The sequence below is a fragment of the Oncorhynchus mykiss genome, chromosome 18 (assembly GCF_013265735.2).
Source record: "Oncorhynchus mykiss isolate Arlee chromosome 18, USDA_OmykA_1.1, whole genome shotgun sequence".
Lineage (NCBI taxonomy): Eukaryota > Metazoa > Chordata > Actinopteri > Salmoniformes > Salmonidae > Oncorhynchus > Oncorhynchus mykiss.
In genome coordinates this window covers 42,670,363-42,689,240 of record NC_048582.1, presented here as the reverse complement: position 1 = coordinate 42,689,240, position 18,878 = coordinate 42,670,363, and the positions used below count along the sequence as shown (strand labels likewise).

The 18,878-nt window shown below is 43.7% G+C and overlaps 1 protein-coding gene across 5 annotated transcripts in view; it reads right to left on the bottom strand.

Annotated features, from left to right (window-relative positions):
• Positions 1–4,227: 4,227 nt before the first annotated feature.
• The window catches only part of LOC110496312 (semaphorin-4A), a 55,383-nt gene continuing 40,732 nt past the window's right edge, over positions 4,228–18,878 (bottom strand). For 4 of the 5 annotated variants that reach the window (XM_036952887.1, XM_021572134.2, XM_021572135.2 and 1 more), the window contains exons 6-15: positions 15,450–15,555; positions 14,215–14,337; positions 13,563–13,690; positions 13,292–13,473; positions 12,550–12,694; positions 11,848–12,037; positions 11,622–11,737; positions 9,198–9,361; positions 6,534–6,625; positions 4,228–6,321 (exon numbers count right to left, since the gene is read on the bottom strand). In XM_036952887.1, the coding sequence (XP_036808782.1) occupies positions 5,444–6,321; positions 6,534–6,625; positions 9,198–9,361; positions 11,622–11,737; positions 11,848–12,037; positions 12,550–12,694; positions 13,292–13,473; positions 13,563–13,690; positions 14,215–14,337; positions 15,450–15,555 (2,124 nt within the window). In that variant the 3' untranslated portion in view covers positions 4,228–5,443. The remainder of the gene's footprint in view (positions 6,322–6,533; positions 6,626–9,197; positions 9,362–11,621; positions 11,738–11,847; positions 12,038–12,549; positions 12,695–13,291; positions 13,474–13,562; positions 13,691–14,214; positions 14,338–15,449; positions 15,556–18,878) is intronic. The other variant, XM_021572136.2, reaches the window with a different exon arrangement.

Here is an 18,878-nt window from a genome sequence, read left to right as displayed (position 1 = left end):
TCTATAGGCCTACAGTAGGTCCATAAAGAGCAGTCAGTCATCCCCCCCCCCCCCCCCCCCCCCCCGTTGTGACTAATGTGGAAATAAGAAGGGGGAGGGAGACCATGGATGCAATTCCCCAACCCATGTCTGTGTGGCCCAGACACCAGAGGGTCTCGCCCATCAGTACTAGTAAGTCTTCCGGTTCCTCTTGGGCTCTTCGATGCCCAGCTTCTCCATCGCCTCCTCCTTCAGAGTCTTGAGGGAGGGCGGGTAAGTCTTCTCCATCGCCAGGTAGGACTTCCAATGCAGGCACAAATCTGTTGTTCTGCCCCTGAACAGGCAGTTAACCCACTGTTCCTAGGCCATCATTGAAAATAAGAACTTGTTCTTAACTGACTGGCCTAGTTAAATAAAGGTTAAATAAAAAACGTTAGGCTAATGGCTGAATAAAACTTGACAGGGACTCTCCCCTCTCAGTCCTACATTACATTAATCTCGTTATCATTACCCTTCATGTGTTGATTTTATAGCAAGGAACTCCATGGTTAACAGTTTATTTGTGTCTAGTATCTCTGCAAAAGAATTTGCAACATAGCTGCGATATCAGTGTTCTGTATCATACATCCTAAAGGTCTTCAATGTCCTTTTGTCTCATGACCACTTACTGTGTCCCCTTTGAAAACAGACCAGTCCTCATAATCTATGGGCTCTATGAACGCATTTCTCCTCTTCTTGCCTGGTGGGTTCAATCTCTTGGCTGCTATTGTCCAAGGCCGACTTGTGCCGTAGCAGTAGTCTTTAAGGAAGGCAGCCTTAGCAGCCATTGACAGTACGGCTGTTAACCGCATTTTCCTGGCAAAACAAATTCTAAACAGACAATTTTACTTTATTGGCTTGTAAAAATCAGAGGGAGACAAAGAGAAGTGATGATCTTGCACTACTCAAAAGCCTAATTATGGATGCCCATACATGAACCTAACAGTATAGTCACCACAGAATTAGGATCTCTAAGATAGTGATTATAGGCCTAGCTAGCTAGGTACATAAGATGAAATGTGCTGATCAGCACATTTTTTGCTATGATGAAAAGTTGAACATTATAAAATAGATTAAAATTGTTTTTTAAGTATACCCTGTGTGAATAAATGTGTGCATTTTCATATTTATTTTACTGACACAAATGTGACCCGTTTCAATAAGCTAGGCGATTGTCACACGTCACAGAAGAGGCATTTAAAAAAAAATCCATATGCGTTTTGGGGCACAAATGCCTTCTTTCATGTGCCTTAATAACAATTGTTTGTCATCTGTAAATACAAATACATTTTTAAATTATGAGCCTAGTTGGTTTAGCCATGGAAAAAGACAGAAATCTCCCTGCTAGCCATGATTGGCTGAAATAATGGATGGGCTGGATATGCCGAGAGATGAGATCGGATTGGTCTGCCATGGAGAACTGCAAAAGTGTTGCTACTGCTCTCAACAACATTGCTGCTCTGAATTTAGGACGCGTTAAAGATCGGAAAAGACACAGGACACCTTAATTAGTTAAAGTGGTTCCAGTCTGCCGTGAAGCATTCATCCATGTAAACAGGTACTGTAAGAGTCCAGCTACATTTTCACAGAATGGGACCGCCGAGTGCTGTTCTTGGCTGCAACACTCACTACCGAGTTCCAAACTGCCTCTGGTCAGCACAATAACTGTTCGTCGGGAGCTTCATGAAATGGGTTTCCATGGCCGAGCAGCCGCACACAAGCCTAAGATCACCATGCGCAATGCCAAGCGTCGTGTAAAGCTTGCCGCCATTGGACTCTGGAGCAGTGGAAACTAATTCTCTGGAATGATGAATCACGCTTCACCATCTGGTGGTCCGATGGACGAATCTGGGTTTGGCGGACGCCAGGACAACGCTACCTGCTCGACTGCATAGTGCCCACTGTAAAGTTTGGTGGAGGAGGAAGAATGGTCTGGGACTGTTTTTCATGGTTCGGGCTAGTTCCAGTGAAGGGCAACCGTTTGTGGAAGGCCTTTTCCTGTTTCAGCATGACAATGCCATCGTGCACAAAGCGAGGTCCATACAGAAATGGTTTGTTGAGATCGGTGTGGAAGAACTTGACTGGCCTGCACAGAGCCCTGACTTCAACCACATCGAACACCATTGGGATGAATTGGAACACCGACTGCGAGCCAGGCCTAGTTGCCCAACCTCACTAATGCTCTTGTAGCTAAATGGAAGCAAGTCTCCGCAGCAATGTTCCAACGTTTAGTGGAAAGCCTTCCCAGAAGTGTGGAGGCTGATAGAGTAGCAAATGGGGGACCAACTCCAAATGAATGGCCATTATTTTGGAATGAGACGTTTGACGAGCAGGTGTCCACATTCTTTTGGTTATGTAGTGCATTTAACTCATTCATGGAATGACAGGAACACTTTAAATTTTTCCATTCATTTAAATGAATGAAGTGTGTTACTCAAGTCTGGCATGGATATGGCCATATGATGAATCCAAAAAGGTGTAATGTGAACTCACACACCCTCCCCCCCAAAAAATAAATACATGTAGCGTAGCCGCAGAGGTCCTGGCATGTGTACAATACATCCATTAGAATTATAATGAATGAAACACAAAGCCTAGAGTTATTTCCATTGTGATCCTTTTGTTTAACGTTATTTAGATATTCAGATGTCCAGTCGAAGCCATTCAGCACTGGATGCTGTCTCCACACAATTTGCCCAGTTTGTGACTCGTCATGTCATGTCCCATGTTTAACCATCAAAATACAAACTGTGACATAATGAACTAGTTAGTTATTTTTGCTGTAATGATCACAAGACAACTAGATTGTTTTATGAACAAAATATATGCTTTAAGTTTTATGAGAACTAGTTCTTCCCAATAGTTGTTTCAGGTCCTGGCATAAAAAGAGTCACTGGATTCCTCCGTAAAGATCCAGAGTCGAGTGTTTGGGATCGAGAACTTGTGGGTTGTGGCCTCTACTGCACATTCTGCAAACAATGTAATATCTTCTAGGTGTTTACACTCTTATCCACGGAGCCTGTCCCCTATGCATCTCTCCAGAAATATTCCAGAATTTTCAGGGGGAACAGTCCCCGAGGACAGCCCGTCTGCTCATACTCCTCTTCGGGACAGTCCATTTTAGAATCTCTACTTGCCCTCACACAGAATGCAGACGGTATGGTTTCGCCTTTCTTCGGTCAACACCTCGTACATTTTTCCACTCACTAATAGGGATGATACCCTCTGTCACCTTGAGCCTAGCAGCAGGCATGCCTGTTGCAGGTTAGACTAAAGTCATCTTGCTTAGTGGCCTTGGTTGGGCCGATGCTTTGCTGCAAATAAATAGAAGAATTGATCATTAAACTTTTGAAACTACTTAGGTCACAGTGAATTGTCTCGCCTCTCTAAATCTACACAATCAATGTTCAGGTATTATGTTAGACAATAGATTGTAACACCCCAGTGCTCACAGCAGCCTCGTGTCCCTGTGAAAATACAACTGTATACAGAGTTAAGGATATCTTGTGTGTGAGAGAAAGACTAAGGATGCCAGGTAATAACTATCTATTGATGGTGTTCCATGATAAAATACATGGTTAATGTCAGTGCAGATTACTGGAGATTACCTACTATACATCTAGTTTGAAACACTTTGTGATAGATGGCAAGACTATTGCTAAACTGGTGTCAGTTGAGTGGCTGTTTCTGTGTAGTGGTCGCCACCCAGTGGACAAATGGGAGAGCTTTTAAAAAGACATTTTAAAAACATTGTAAATTATCTACCTACAGGATATGGAGCCAGTTCAGTTGACAAGACTACAAGTCTGTTACATCAAGTAACTGATGAAAATCAATCTGATCATGTTGAGTCCAGTCATCTTATCAGTTCATTGTAGCAAGCCATAACATGTATCCATCTATCAAGCCCATTAAGTACCTTCTTGCATGTGGTACTGAGGCTGCGTTTACACAGGTCCACAGATTGATACACGGTCGGTCTTTTGACTATGAAGACTTACGGGACACAAGCATATCTTTGTGAAGAAAAAAAAACTGTTTCACAACACAGCACAATGGCCAATTTATATGGAGAACAGCCTGGAGCCATTTTCTGTTAAATCCTACTCAGCGAAGCTTACATTAATAACATAATACTGTGAGGCGTTCAAATGCTTTAAAATAATGAGATTTTTCTGCAGTAGGCCTAAATTCAACACAAATGACAGATTTTGGTTTTGCACAAATTGAACTGTTTATTTGCAACATTAGAACGGTAAGATACGATTGTATAAAAATAAAGACAACAACTTTTAAAAAAAAAGTGGTTTGATCAGTACCAATGACAATAAGTACCATATTTGTTTAACTATTATTCTTCCTCCTCATCATCATCATCATCTAAAGCAGCTTAAAATGAACCACCGTTCATCTGTTTTCAGTCTCTGAATAGCTGTCTAGCAAAAAAACATGTTTGTTTTCATCCAAAATGCAAATTTTGGCAATTTCACAGGTTTAAAGTGATTTTCAGATTTCTGTCCAGTTAATACACTGACAACACATGAACAAAACTAAAAGTCTTTAAACACCAGAATAATCTGGTTTGTTCTGGAAGAGATCAGCCTACAGTGTCAAATCAACATGTTCTCATGGCTTCACAGACCGCAGGATTTCCCAAAAATGTGCGTTTGGGTGAGAGGGAAAAAGAAAAGCAAGTTGGAAACACGAAGTCATTGGCAGCACATTCAATAGAATGACAAAAATAAACTGGAAAAAAATAAATAAGAGTGGGGAAAAAGCCTTGTGCCGTACAACGTGCTCCGTAACCTTCGCTGAAGCTGCAGAGTAAGAAAGTAGTTTAGCAATGTAGACCTGATGCTACAAAAAAAAACACTGATCGAACAGAAAAGGCTGTTTTTGTGTTCTTCGCGATATGCATCCACACTGCCTGGGATTTGAGTGGACACATTAGTTAATAGTTAGTGGAAGAGAAATCTGTTTAGGAACCAATTCAGTTTTTTTGGTGGCAGTGTAGAGAGACAGTCCTTCGTGTACATTCGATACATCGGCTTTCTTGGCTCTTTCATTAAATACACAAAAACAGTCTAGTCGATTGATCCCCAAATCCAAAGTATATACAGCACAATATAATACACAATATTACATAAGAGCAGTGAGAGTCATGTTTATCAGTCTGCCCATTTGATTCACACAGGCTGGTATCGTACCAGAATAAAACAGTGTCCTTTTAGTTGAGTTACCACAGTCTATCAGGCCAAACAGTCTTTCTCCCCACGATGACAGTCCACACAATTCAGAGTGCTGCAGTTAGCCGTGTTGATGTAAAATCCCATGGCTCAGAGCGACCATGTAAAAGCTTAATTTCTCTCAGGAAGAGTGGATATGATACTGTCAATAGTTAGGGTGTGAATACGGTCGACTGTGCTCAGATAGGGGTGTTGGGCAGATGCCCGTTGGAGCCCTTAGGCGTGCCGTTACACACAACCCCGTTGGCTTGGCCATTGTGAGCCGCCTGCCCGTTCCGCTTGCCTTTGCTGTGCGGTGAATGACCCCCCCGGAGGGCCTCCCGCTCCTGACGTCCACCCCTTTCCAAGTCCCTCCCTGGGGCGTTGGTTTGGGGAGCCGTCCTACTGCGGTAGCGTTGCCTCATGCCATACAGCGCAATGGTTAGCAGGATGCTAACGCAGCATGCTAGCAGTACAGATACCACCACCAGCTCCTTCAGGTAGGTTTGCCCCAGTGCCAGCTGCAGCTTGTCCCCTCCCAGTGACTTCACCTCAGTCTCCTCCGACTGCTCCACCCAGAAGGTAAAGTTCCTGCTGGTCCGCCTTGTGGTGGCCTGAGTCTCACTTGCCGGCGCAGTGGGCTCCGGCTCGGTCTGCTTGGGCCACATCAAGGGCGGGGTGAGCCATCCTCCCGAGCTGGCCTGGGTGGTTCGGGGGAGGGCCTGGGTGGTTCGGGGGAGGGCCTGGGTGGTTTGGGGGAGAGCTGGGCTCTGGGGGAGGGTGGGCATCACACCAGGGGCAGTGGCCTGAGTGGTGGGGCTGCTCTTCTGCTTTACCTGGTAGATGGCCAGGTTCTGCTGGAAGCCGTTCTCTGTGGAGAGACACAGGTAGTGGCCCAGGGTTGTGGGCGTGGCCAGGAAGTGCAGGCTTCCGTCCTCCAGCTGCAGGTAGAGCTCCGGGGAGAGGCGGCTGTTGGGTCGCTCCCAGTGGCGGTGGGCCAGGCTCGAGGCCTCTGGACACTGCAGTCGCACCACCTCATTCAGGAAGACCAACACCAGCTCGCCTGGGGGAAAGGAGTCTAACAGAATTCAGGAGTCACTGACTTGAGGCCTCAAGTTCAGATATAGCCAGATGCTAGTTATGGCAGTTAGCAGCTAGCCCACACACATACAATGCAGTGTGTATCCATCTATAGACTAGTCTGGCAGATAGATAATAGGATAAGCATGGAGATGTTTGTCTACAAAGTTCCCTGTAAGCATGATGGCTGTTTACACTAGTGATTCTCACCTGCGTTTCCTTTGTGCAGTCCAAACCTGGATCTGGGCATCATGGGCGACGCACACGCCTCCTGCACATTCCCTCCATCCACATCCTGGCCTCTGTAGAAGAGGAGATAAACGCTGTCAGTGTGTGCATTTTTTTTGTTTTTACGTGTGTGTACAGTGCATTCGGAGAGTATTGAGACCCCTTGACTTTCTCCACATTTTGCCTTCTTTACAGCCTTATTCTAAAATGGATTAAAATTGTTTTGTTTTTTTTCAATCTACACACAATGCCCAATAATGACAAACCAAAAACATGGTTTTTGAAAATTGCAAATGTATAAAAAAAATACAAAACTGAAATATCACATTTACATAAGTATTCAGACCGTTTACACAGTACTTTGTGTACCTTTACAAATCATGTCCAATCAATTGAATTTACTACAGGTGGACTCCAATCAAGTTGTATGTATGCTACAATCTGCAATATTAAAGCTGATCGAGAATGATCAATGGAAACAGGATGCACCTGAGCTTAATTTCAAGTCTCATAGCAAAGGGTTTGAATACTTATGTGAATAAGGTATGTTCTTTATTTTTAATACACTTGCAACGATTTCTCAAAAACTATTTAGGCTTTGTCATTATGGGGTATTGTGTGGAGATCGATGAAAATAAATATTTGTTCGCTCAGCAAGGCTGTAACGTAACAAAATGTGGAAAAAGTCAACGGGTCTGAATACTTTTCGAATGCACTGTATGTGAGTTTGTGTGATATATTCTGTGCGTCTCTTCATACAAAGATCCTGTTTACATTCTGGTTAACTTTAATGTCTGTTTTTTTGTACAAGAGATTTGTAGCTACAAGGCTGCAAAGTCAAAACGTCTGAGTACACTATCCCTGATCTAGTAACAAAAAAATGAAGTAAGCTTTGTGATATTTTTATTATTATTTATTTATTTGTACCTTTATTTAACTAGGCAAGTCAGTTAAGAACAAATTTTTATTTTCAATGGCGGCCTAGGAACAGTGGGTTAACTGCCTGTTCAGGGGCAGAACAACAGATTTGTACCTCGTCAGCTCGGGGTTTTGAACTTGCAACCTTTCGGTTACTAGTCCAACGCTCTAACCACTAGGCTACCCTGCCGCCCCTTTGAGTGCGGACCCATTACACTTTTTTGCTCATCTGAATCCACAGGTTTTACACACAAACTAAACTTCTGGTAGAGCGCAATGGTTACTTATTGATTAACTCCATCAAAATAAAATGGACCCAATAAATTACACATGACCCAATAAAGAGACAAAAGCATGTGGGCGCCTGCTCGTCGAATATCTCATTCCAAAATCATGGGCATTAATATGGAGTTGGTCACCCCTTTCTGGGACGGCTTCCCCCTAGATGTTGGAACATTGCTGCAGGGACTTGCTTCCATTCAGCCACGAGCATTAGTGAGGTCGGGCACTGATGTTGGGCGATTCGGCGTTCCAAAGTTGTTCGATGGGGTTGAGGTCAGGGCTCTGGGCAGGTCAGTCAAGTTCTTCCACACCAATCTTGACAAAGTATTTCTGTATGGACCTCGCTTTGTGCATGGGGTATTGTCATGCTGATACAGGAAAAGGCCTTCCCCAAACTGTTGCCACAAAGCTGGAAGCACAGAATCGTCTAGAATGTAATTGTATGCTGAGGCATTAAGATTTCCCTTCACTGGAACTAAGGGTTCTAGCCCGAACCATGAAAAACATCCCCAGACCATTAATCGTCCTCCAAACTTTACAGTGTGCAATATGCATTCGTGCAGATAGCATTTCTCCTGGCATCCACCAAACCCAGATTTGTCCATCGGACTGCCAGGTGTTGAAGCGTGATTCATCCCTCCAGAGAACACATTTCCACTGCTCCAGTGTCCAATGGTGGCAAGCTTTACACCACTCGTGTGCGGCTGCTTGGCCATGGAAACCCATTTCATGAAGCGCCCGACGAACAGTTCTTACGCTGATGTTGCTTCCAGAGGAAGTTTGGAACTCAGTAGTGAGTATTGCAACCGGGGTCAGACCATTTTTACACGCTACGCGCTTCAGCGGTTCCGTTCTGTGAGCTTGTGTGGCCTACCACTTCGCGGCTGAGCCGCTATCGCTCCTAGATGTTTCCACTTCACAATAACAGCACTTACAGTTGACCGGGGCAGCTCTAGCAGGGCAGAAATTTGACAAACTGACAGTGCCACATTGAAAGTCACTACGCCCAAGGCCATTCTACTGCCAATGTTTGTCTATTTAATTTTTTATTTAACCGTTATTTAACTAGGAAAGTCAGTTAAGAACAAATTCTGCCTTGAACAGAACTGCCTTGTTCAGGGGCAGAAGGACAGATTTTTTTACCTTGTCCTTTTACCTTACCCTAAATAAATATTCTGTTTTTTCTTAAATAGTATGTGCCGGTTTTCGAGAAACAATCCTACTCCTGTACTTGTGCGTCAGGGAATCCAGCCCTGAAGGAAATAAATTAATTCCACCAAATCTAAAATGTCACAGCCTTTATCCAAAAGTAATTCCTTACACCCGGCTCTACGCAAGTTGTATATTACGCTTGCCATGGTACATTCTATAAATCCTACAGTGTATTGGTGTTTTAGCTGCTGGGTGGAGTGGTTGTAATGGAACGTGACGGGGTGTGACACTCACACGTTGCCCTTGATGCTGGTGGCGTGGGTACAGACTTTGATGGAGGGGTCCCAGCCACAGAAAGGATCCCGGGACAGCACACACTCGGCACAGCTCCTGTAGTAGGAGCAGTTGGAGGCCGGGACCCTCACCACGCCTTCGGATGAGCCCACAAACACCACACCCTGTGGGGGGGGGGGGGGGGTGAAGGATAGCGTTAGTGCTAAGTCGCTAATGTTAGTGTACAGCTGAGGTCACCAACCTTTTCTGAGTTTTGCGTCCAAAAGCAAGCCGAGATCTACCGCCCAGATTGGTTTATATTTTTAACGTTAGTTTTTATTTTACTGAATTTAATAGCCTGCATCGAATGGTCAGTCTATGGGTAGGGAGGGAGGGAGCAGCGATGAGGCTGCCTCTCACGGGACTCACCTTCCCTCCACTCTCCCTTCCTCCGCTGAGAAAAGGGGACAGTCTTCCAGCTGATGGCGAAACTCAAGTCGCACTGCATTCTTTTCTTGCCTCGAGCAGCATTTCATGTTACTCCTATGACCAGAGAAAGTTACATATTCCTCGATTTTAACAAAGACATGCCGCTAATATTAACAAGGCAAGCTTATCGGAGCACTTTGCTGTACTCATTGATTGCAGCTGCAGTAGAAATAATGTTTTTTTTTGGCGGGGCTTATATATATATATATTTTTATTACTTATAAAAACAGCAGATTTTTTTCTGTATTCACTGAGTCTCTAGCTAGTCATGATTTTAAAAGTTTTGAAATCTCCAAAGCTTGATCTGAGCTATCTGATTGGCCAACGGTAGGCCTATAAGTGCAATTGATTTGTTCTCTGGGCCTGCCGGGTAGGCGGAGATCTCCCGTCAGACACATAAAATGCTTCAAAATGGGAACCTTTTCCTTCCCGGCGTTGGGGCTGCTGATTGAAGTGCACCTACCACCAACAGCACAAAAAAAAATAAAAAATAATAATAATTTAGTTTTTTTGGAAAGCAAGACTATTGTTTTTTACAGAAATGCTTGGTGTTCGACTAGGAATGCTTTGGAAGTCAACCCGGTTGGTGACCACTGGTGTACAGCTATGGCAAACAACATAGGGGGATAAGGATAGAAACATGTTAGCATTAGTATACACTTACATGAACAAAGGAACAAACTGATTTATTGGGTATTATTTACGAGAACGATTCATTGAAGCAAATTTTGACAATCTTGGTTGAAGCGTGTTGCTCTCAACACTGGGGTTGTGGGTCAAGGTCACGTACTGAATATAAGCACTTCTTCAACCGATAAAACTGTCTGCTAAATAACCATATTTCGGGTTCAGTCAGAGAACAAAGATTCTCTGCGACGTGTGTTGTGACCCCTACGTGACATGTACAGTACATTATGTCTTAGCTACATAAATAAATTATGATTTCAGACAGCACGCGCATGGTGAACCAGAACCACTGCGCACACACACTGAACCATACTACACACACAGGCGCGCTGATCCAGAACCATACTGCGCACACACGCTGATCCAGAACCATACTGAGCACACACGCTGAGCCAGAACCATACTGCGCACACACGCTGAGTCAGAACCATACTGCGCACACACACACGCTGAACCATACTACACACACGCATGCACAACTTGAATACATTTGTCACACTGAAGCGCAGCGTCATGAACACACATCCTAGACAGACAGCTCTACAGCTTATTTCTCTCACTCGCTCTCTTGTGCAGAAGATCCGAGAGAGAGCGGGCTTATCGGTGCTAATACCATGGCCTTCTCTACAGTCATCCTGCCTCGGACACACCGTCCTGCAAAACCTTACCAGCTTCTGTTCATTTAGCCTACACTATGGTCTACAGTGTACACTTAACAATAGTAAAAAAACAGTGATAAAAAATTAAATTGTATTTGTCATCAGCATTTCATTATTTGTGAGGAAGGCTGTTAGATAAAACCTTGAAATATTATATGCAGTGGTAATAAAGATGTTTAACAGAGTTTCTGCGTGTGTAATTGACTTTGTGTCTATTCCTTGCTAACCAACCATCTCGCACTTCACAGAAGGCATGTAGCCATTAAGTGACACACACACTCCCCAGGCCATGTCCACCTGTCAGTCACCAGCAGATGTGACGTGATTGGTTTAGACCTCTGGGCATATTGGTGGGGTTCGAGAGCAGACAAACCCAGCGCACACACAGGAATGTGACAGGCGAAGTTAATGTCAAGGTTACATCTCCTGAGAGCTTTGGCGACAGGGAGATTCACTGTTTGCATCGTTCGCGGCTGAAGTGCTAATGTTAAGTGCCAGAAGGCCCCTGTGGTATAGAGGCCATTTCAAATGTAATGTGACAGCGAGGCGAGGGTAAAGTGGGATGAGTACCTGACTTGAGATAGAGAATACCTAATGACGAGAAAGGTACCTTGGCTATTGAGAGCAGGAGGTTCTTCACGGCCTGAGGCTGCTCGAAGACCTGGATCTCCTCAACGATGTGTGCACCCTTCTCCAGCAGCACTGCTTTGTGGAGGTAGCCCGATTCTGAAAGCAAGGGTTTGAGCAGAAATGACTCAACACGGTAATGGTGCATACATGTACCAAGTGACACATTGATATTTAGGTCGATTCCGGTTGAAAACAACGTCCAGTACCTGTGAGCAGGAAGAGGACGGTGTAGTCCTTGCCGTTGGCAGCCTGTACACGTTGGGTGACCACGTGGCTGTAGCGCTGGTCAGGTGACACCATGGTCAGGCTCCGCCCCACAGGGTGTACGCTGTCATCCGCAAGGAAGTTCTCTTTGACAAAGCGAAGGGTGTTGTCTGAGGCGTTGTGCAGGCCACACTGAGAGGAGGGAGAGAGAGGGATTTTACATCCAGCTATATGCCAATTGGCCTGTGTGGGAGTCATCCACAACAAGTAAGCTAAGGAGATTGAAAAAACTTTGAATTAAAAAAGAAGATTAAAGTCGTAAAACTCTGATATCACATTTGTTATGCCAAGTTAAATGTGTGGAAGTTTCTTCTTCATTGAACATCAAACCAGGCCACGCTTATGATCTTAGGCATGGCTGATTGATCCTCAATGCAATACACATCATAGGGAGACAACACCATGTGTAAACAAATCAGAAACGTAACTAACATTTACCTAGGCAAGGATAAACAAGGCATTCACCCGGCATTGTTTGGTCTGAGTAGCTTTTGTTCCATTGGGTCTTCAGAAGTAGTTTTTAATTCTTAATTATATTTTCCTTTCATCCAATCTCTTTGAAGAAGTCAATTTGCTAACAAGCTAATTTATTTCTGCTGACCCTCAGGGGACCTCTTGTCATTCGAGACGGAGACACCGCTTACCTCTCCCGGGTTGGCGACCTTTTCCTGAACCCGCATGCTCCACCGTAGCGTGTCCCGATTCAGGACCTTGTAGTTGCCTGCAAAAACTGCTTTGATGTCGCCCAGGCGGAACGCACACACTGCCGACCGCCCTGAGTTCACTGACCTAGTAGTGCACAAACATCAAAGACACTTGCGGTCACAACCGTGCTACAATCTGGTAACAGCTAAATAAGTAAAAACTTGGCAAAGGAACTTGTCATGCAATAATTTAAAGCCCAAACACACTTCTTGTTTCAAAAAGCCTCAACATGCCAACTAGTAAAAAAAAATGTTTTAAAAAAGGTGTTCTTGTTTGACAAATGTTTTTCTGGGATTCAAATATAATTTGGAGTTCATAATACTATACTATAAATGACCGGGACTGGTCATTCTCTAGCAAGGTACAGGTAACACCAACATTCTTAATAGTGTGTTGTCCACCACGGGCTGTCAGAACAGCTTCAATGCTCATTGGCATAGTTTCTACAATTCTATTAGAGGGATGCGACACCATTTTTTCTGAAGAAATTCTATAATTTTTTTGTTTTGTTGTTGATGTGGTGGAAAATGCAGTCTCAGGCGCCGCTCCAGAAAGTGTTAAATTGGGTTGAGATCTGGTGACAGACCTGTAAGACCTGCTAACAAGAAACAACGGTTGCCATTCGTACAGGAGATGTCAGATGACTTAATCCCATTCATAGCGAATGTCTAAACTACTGACCACTGAGAGCTGAAGATGCCGAAGAAGAGAGTGTCGTCCACTGGGGCGCCCTCAGGTGGCGGGAGGGTGACGATGTCCTGGATGACGTTATAGGGCAGCTCGTTGTCAGACTGGCACAGGAGCTGGGCTTTGGCAAAGGTGGTCCAGCGTCGCTGCAGGGTACGCTGGCCCCCAATGTCACTCTGGGACAGACAGGAAATGGTTGAGAGGATTATTAAACACGCATCTTGCACACACTCAAAGTACAACCACACAATAATGCATCTCTTACCGTGCAGACTTGGGCGATGCGAGATACAGTGAACTTGTCGATGAAGTCGTACTCCCGGCCCACCTCGCTGAAGAAGAAATAGATCTTCTCCTCACTGGGGACGAAGTTGGAGCTGATGAAAGTGGGATCTGGAGAAAAAGATTGAACAATTGGCTAGACTAATCGAGAGATAAGTGTGTTTGTTACTGAAAGCTTGTTAGGCAAATTAATTAACAAAGGAATCATTTGAACGCAGTCCAGACGTATTGGTTAGGAGGCTTAACCAACACCAACAGACTTATAAACTACTTCCTTAAATGTAGCTCTTTAAAATGCACATTTCCTTTTAGCTGTACTTTGTGGAATAGGTCACATGTAGAGTACCAGTCAAAAGTGGACACACCTACTCATTCCAGGGTTTCTTTATTCTTACTATTTTCTATATTGTAGAATAATAGTGAAGACATCACAACTATGAAATAACACATATGGACTAGTAACCAAAATAAGTGTTAAACAAATCAAAATATATTTAGATTTGAGATTCTACAATGTAGGGGGGGGGTGCAACTCAATATTAGGAAGGCTGTCCTAATGTTTTATACACTCAGTGTATGTAAGCGCCTTGGGGATGTGTGTAATACATCATGAGTAGTTTGTTGCAGACACGTACCCTCCAGCCAGCCCAAAGTGTCATCCAGCTTCAGATCAACATGGCTGCCCTCGCTGAGGTGGCGGGAGATGACCGGACGGTTTCCCATGTAGTCCGCTACTGTTCCAGTGTACAGCTCTCCATCTGAACACACACACACACACACACACACAGTGAGTGTCATCCAGTACAAGGCATGTGAATCTGAGTCCAATACCTTTATTAAATGAGAGTTAAAGAAATGTACTGGCTTTGGATGACAACAAGGTCATGGTCAGAGGAAAAAAAAACATTATTGAACAGTCCGTGCATGTAATCATTATGTAATGTACTGGAAATGGCCATGCACATCAAGACACAATGCCTTAGCAGGTGACAAGAGATTCTGTCAAGACGTGAAATTTATTGCAAGGGACATGACCCAAATACAAGATGTGTGCATTGTTAACCATTAACCTTGCATTGTACGTCTCAGCTGTCATAACAGCAAGCTTTGCTGGGGACAGATTCTCACAACCTGTTGTGACAGGCGTAATGACTATTTATGAAAGTCATATCCAGGGATATTTAAAACATCCCCCTCTTGGTCAGTGAAATCACAATCTCGAAAACATAAACTGTTAATTATGGCCAATGAAGTAGCCAATAAGCCTAATCAGGATACATATGTAAATACATATCTTACCCATAAACCCCCTCCACCAGGTTCTGTAAATGTTTGCTAGCAGTCACATGCCGCCCACATAAAGGTAAAGACATCAGGCCAAGGGTTTATGGGCAATATTAGCATCTGCTGCTCCTCTCTCTCAAACACCATCACAGATTAAAACGCCACCACATTACCACCACCTACACCGCACACTACTCGTAACCCCTACCCTACAATGAGATGAGACAAATGTGACGACATCGAAGAGACTAAGAATCCCACATGGATCCCTATCCCCCTAGGCACTCCTGTAGATCTGAAAGGATTGAATTATTTTTTAAAGCAATGTTTTTAATTGCTTGATGTTGCCTTCTCATAGGTTGGGTGAAATTTTCACCATACAACTCAGACCTATCAAATCCTTTCAGATCTAAAAGGAGTGTATACCATAACATGTCTGATATCATTGGTTGGTAATGGCACACTTCTTGGAGAATGTTTAAAGCTATGATGTCATCATTGCCCATAGCCAATTACATTTCCTTGTCTAAAGGCTTTGTCCTGTGGTTCTTTAACTACCCTCCGCTTCCTGTGAGTCATCTCTTACCAACGGTGATGGCCGAGTTACGTTGGTAGGGGTCATAGGGGCAGCGACCTCTGCCCTCCTCTGGCTTTCCGCTGGGGCTTGTTACCAGGGAGAACGTCTCAGAGTTCTGTAGGGAAAAGAGCAGAGTAGAGTGAGGCCTGGAAGGAAGCAGAAGTAATTCCACTACCTAAGAATAGTAAGTGAACTTTTACTTAACTAGGCAAGTCTGTTAAGAACAAATTCTTATTTACAATGACAGCCTACCGGGGAGCAGTGGGTTAACTGCCTTGTTCAGGGGCAGAAAGAGATTTTTACCTTGTCAGCTTGGGGAGTCTATCCAGCAACCTTTCGGTTACTGGCCCAACACTAACCACTAGGCTTCCTGCCGCCGCAGTAAAGGCCCCTTGACTGGCTCAAATAGCCGACCAATCAGCCTGTTACCAACCCTTGGTAAACTTTAGGAAAAAAAGTTTTGCCAAATACAATGCTATTTCACAGTAAACAAAATGGCAAACTTTCAACACACTTATAGAGAAGGACATTCAACAAGCACTGCATTTACACAAATGACAGAGAAATTGATGATAAAAAAGATTGTGGGGGCTGTTTTATTAGGACTTCAGTGCGGCTTTTAACATTATCGATCATAGTCTGCTGCTGGAAAAACACCCCCTGCTATATTGTGGATAAAGAGTTGCCTGTCTAACAGAACACAGAGGGTGTTCTTCAATGGAACCCTCTCCAACATAATCCAGGTAGAATCTGGAATTCCCCAGGGCAGCTGTCTAGGCCCCTTACTTTTTTCAATCTTTAGTATCGACATGCCACTGGCTTTGAGTAAAGCCAGTGTCTATGTATGCAGATGACAACACTGTACACATCAGCTACAACAGTGACTGAAATGACTGCAACACTTAAAGCTGCAGTTAGTTTCAGAATGGGTGGCAAGCAGTAAATTAGTCCTTAATATTTTAAAAACTAAAAGCATTGTATTTGGGACAAATCATTCACTAAACCTCACCTAAATCTCACAATGAATCATGTGGAAATTGAGCAAGTTGAGGTGACTAAATGGATTGTAAACTGGCATGGTCAAAACATATTGATACAACAGTAGTTAAGATAGGGCAAAGTCTGTCCATAATAAAGCGCTACTCTACATACTTAACAGTACTATCAACAAGGCAGGTCCTACAAGCCCTAGTTTTGTCACACCTGGACTACTGTTTAGTCGTGTGGTGAGGTGCCACAAAGAAAGACAAAGAAAAATGCAATTGGCTCAGAACAGGGCAGCACGGCTAGCCCTTGTATGTACACAGAGAGCTAACAATAATATGCATGCCAATCTCTCCTGGCTCAAAGTGGAGGAGAGATTGACTTCATTACTACTTTATTTATGAGAGGTATTGACATGTTGAATGCACCGAGCTGTCTGTTTGAACCACTGGCACACAGCAAGGAAACCCATCCATACCCCAGAAGATTTGCCACAAGAGGTCTCTTCACAGTCCCCAAGTCCAGAACAGACTATGTGAAGCGCACAATACTACATAGAGCCATTACCACATGGAACTCTATACCACATCAAGTAACTGATGCAAACAGTAAAATTTTATTTTAAAAAACACCTTATGGAACAGCGGTGACTGAAGCAACACAAACAAATATAGGCACAGACACCTACACACACACACGATAACATACACACTATACATAGATTTTTTTTGTGTTGTAGATATGTGGTAGTGGAGTAGGGGCCTGAGGGCACAAACTTAGTGTGTTGTGAAATCTGTTGAGAATGTATTGTAATGTTTTTAAAAATGGTATAACTGCCTTATTTTTGCTGGACCCCAGGAAGAGTAGCAGCTGAATTGTCAGGAACTAATGGGGAAAAAAATACACCAAATTACTCAAGAGGGAGCCAAAGTTATGAGTTTAGTGCGGTTTTATCTAACATCATAAGTTAGACGCGCGACACTGGACTCGTAATTAACCACGAGTGATACTGTAGTCAATGAATCTTGCTACAATGGCCAAGGTTAGCAAAGTGTAATTTTGAACCTTGAAATTTTGCTGTGTCCACTTTCTGCTAATTGACCATTGGCTCATGAGGGTAAATACTTGATTAAGTGGCTTGTACTTCCTCGGGGATACACTTCCAGTGTAGCAGCTAAAAACCTGCAAGTGCTACACTGCTAGAAACCATTACCTCGATGTAAAACCCACCCAAATATAAAATGGTTACTAAAGACAAAGGCAGGCCTCTGAGGCTAAAGTACGCTTTGTTCTAGCTAAGTATATAACGTATATATTTTTTTCAATCATGTATACCACAGACACATACAAGTGTTGCCCTGTTTTGGGCATCATTATATGTGAGGGATGTCCTGTGAGTGGCCTGGCTGGCGTTGGCTATGTGAGTGTAGTACAATAAAGCTGTCAGCATCAACATGACCAGAGTTAACACAGGCTTGACTGGGGGTTACTCGAGGATCCATTTTCTTAAATCATCACACAGAAATGCTCTTCCACACACACACACACACACACACGGTCTGCACAACGCATCACCGGGGGCAAACTACCTGCCTTCCAGGACACCTACACCACCCGAGCCACTGCCTGTTCACTCCGCTATCATCCAGAAAGCGAGGTCAGTACAGGTGCATCAAAGCTGGGACCGAGAGACTGAAAAACAGCTTCTATCTCAAGGTCATCAGACTGTTAAACAGCCACCACTAACATTGAGTGGCTGCTGCCAACACACTGACTCAACTCCAGCCACTTTAATAATGGGAATTGATGGGAATTGATGTAAAATATATCACTAGCCACTTTAAAACAATGCTACTTAGTATAATGTTTACATACCCTACATTATTAATCTCATATGTATACGTATATAGTGTACTCTATATCATCTACTGCATCTTTATGTAATACATGTATCACTAGCCACTTTAAACTATGCCACTTTGTTTACATACCCTACATTACTCATCTCATATGTATATACTGTACTCGATACCATCTACTGCATCTTGCCTATGCCGCTTTGTACCATCACTCATTCATATATCTTTATGTACATATTCTTTATCCCTTTACACTTGTGTGTATAAGGTAGTAGTTTTTGAATTGTTAGTTAGATTACTTGTTGGTTATTACTGCATTGTCGGAACTAGAAGCACAAGCATTTCGCTACACTCGCATTAACATCTGCTAACCATGTGTATGTGACAAATAACATTTGATTTACTCAGCCAGTGGGCATCAGACTAAGGGGACGAGCCAGCAGAGTACAAAAACATTGCCGGGGCTGGTCGTTGAGCTCAGTACCGCACATAACTGGCTCAAGAAATTATCAATCTTGTGTGAAGCACCGGCACGCACGTTTCTGGGCCAAGAAAATGACCTACTGCCGTGATGTGCTTGACACTAATGTCTTCG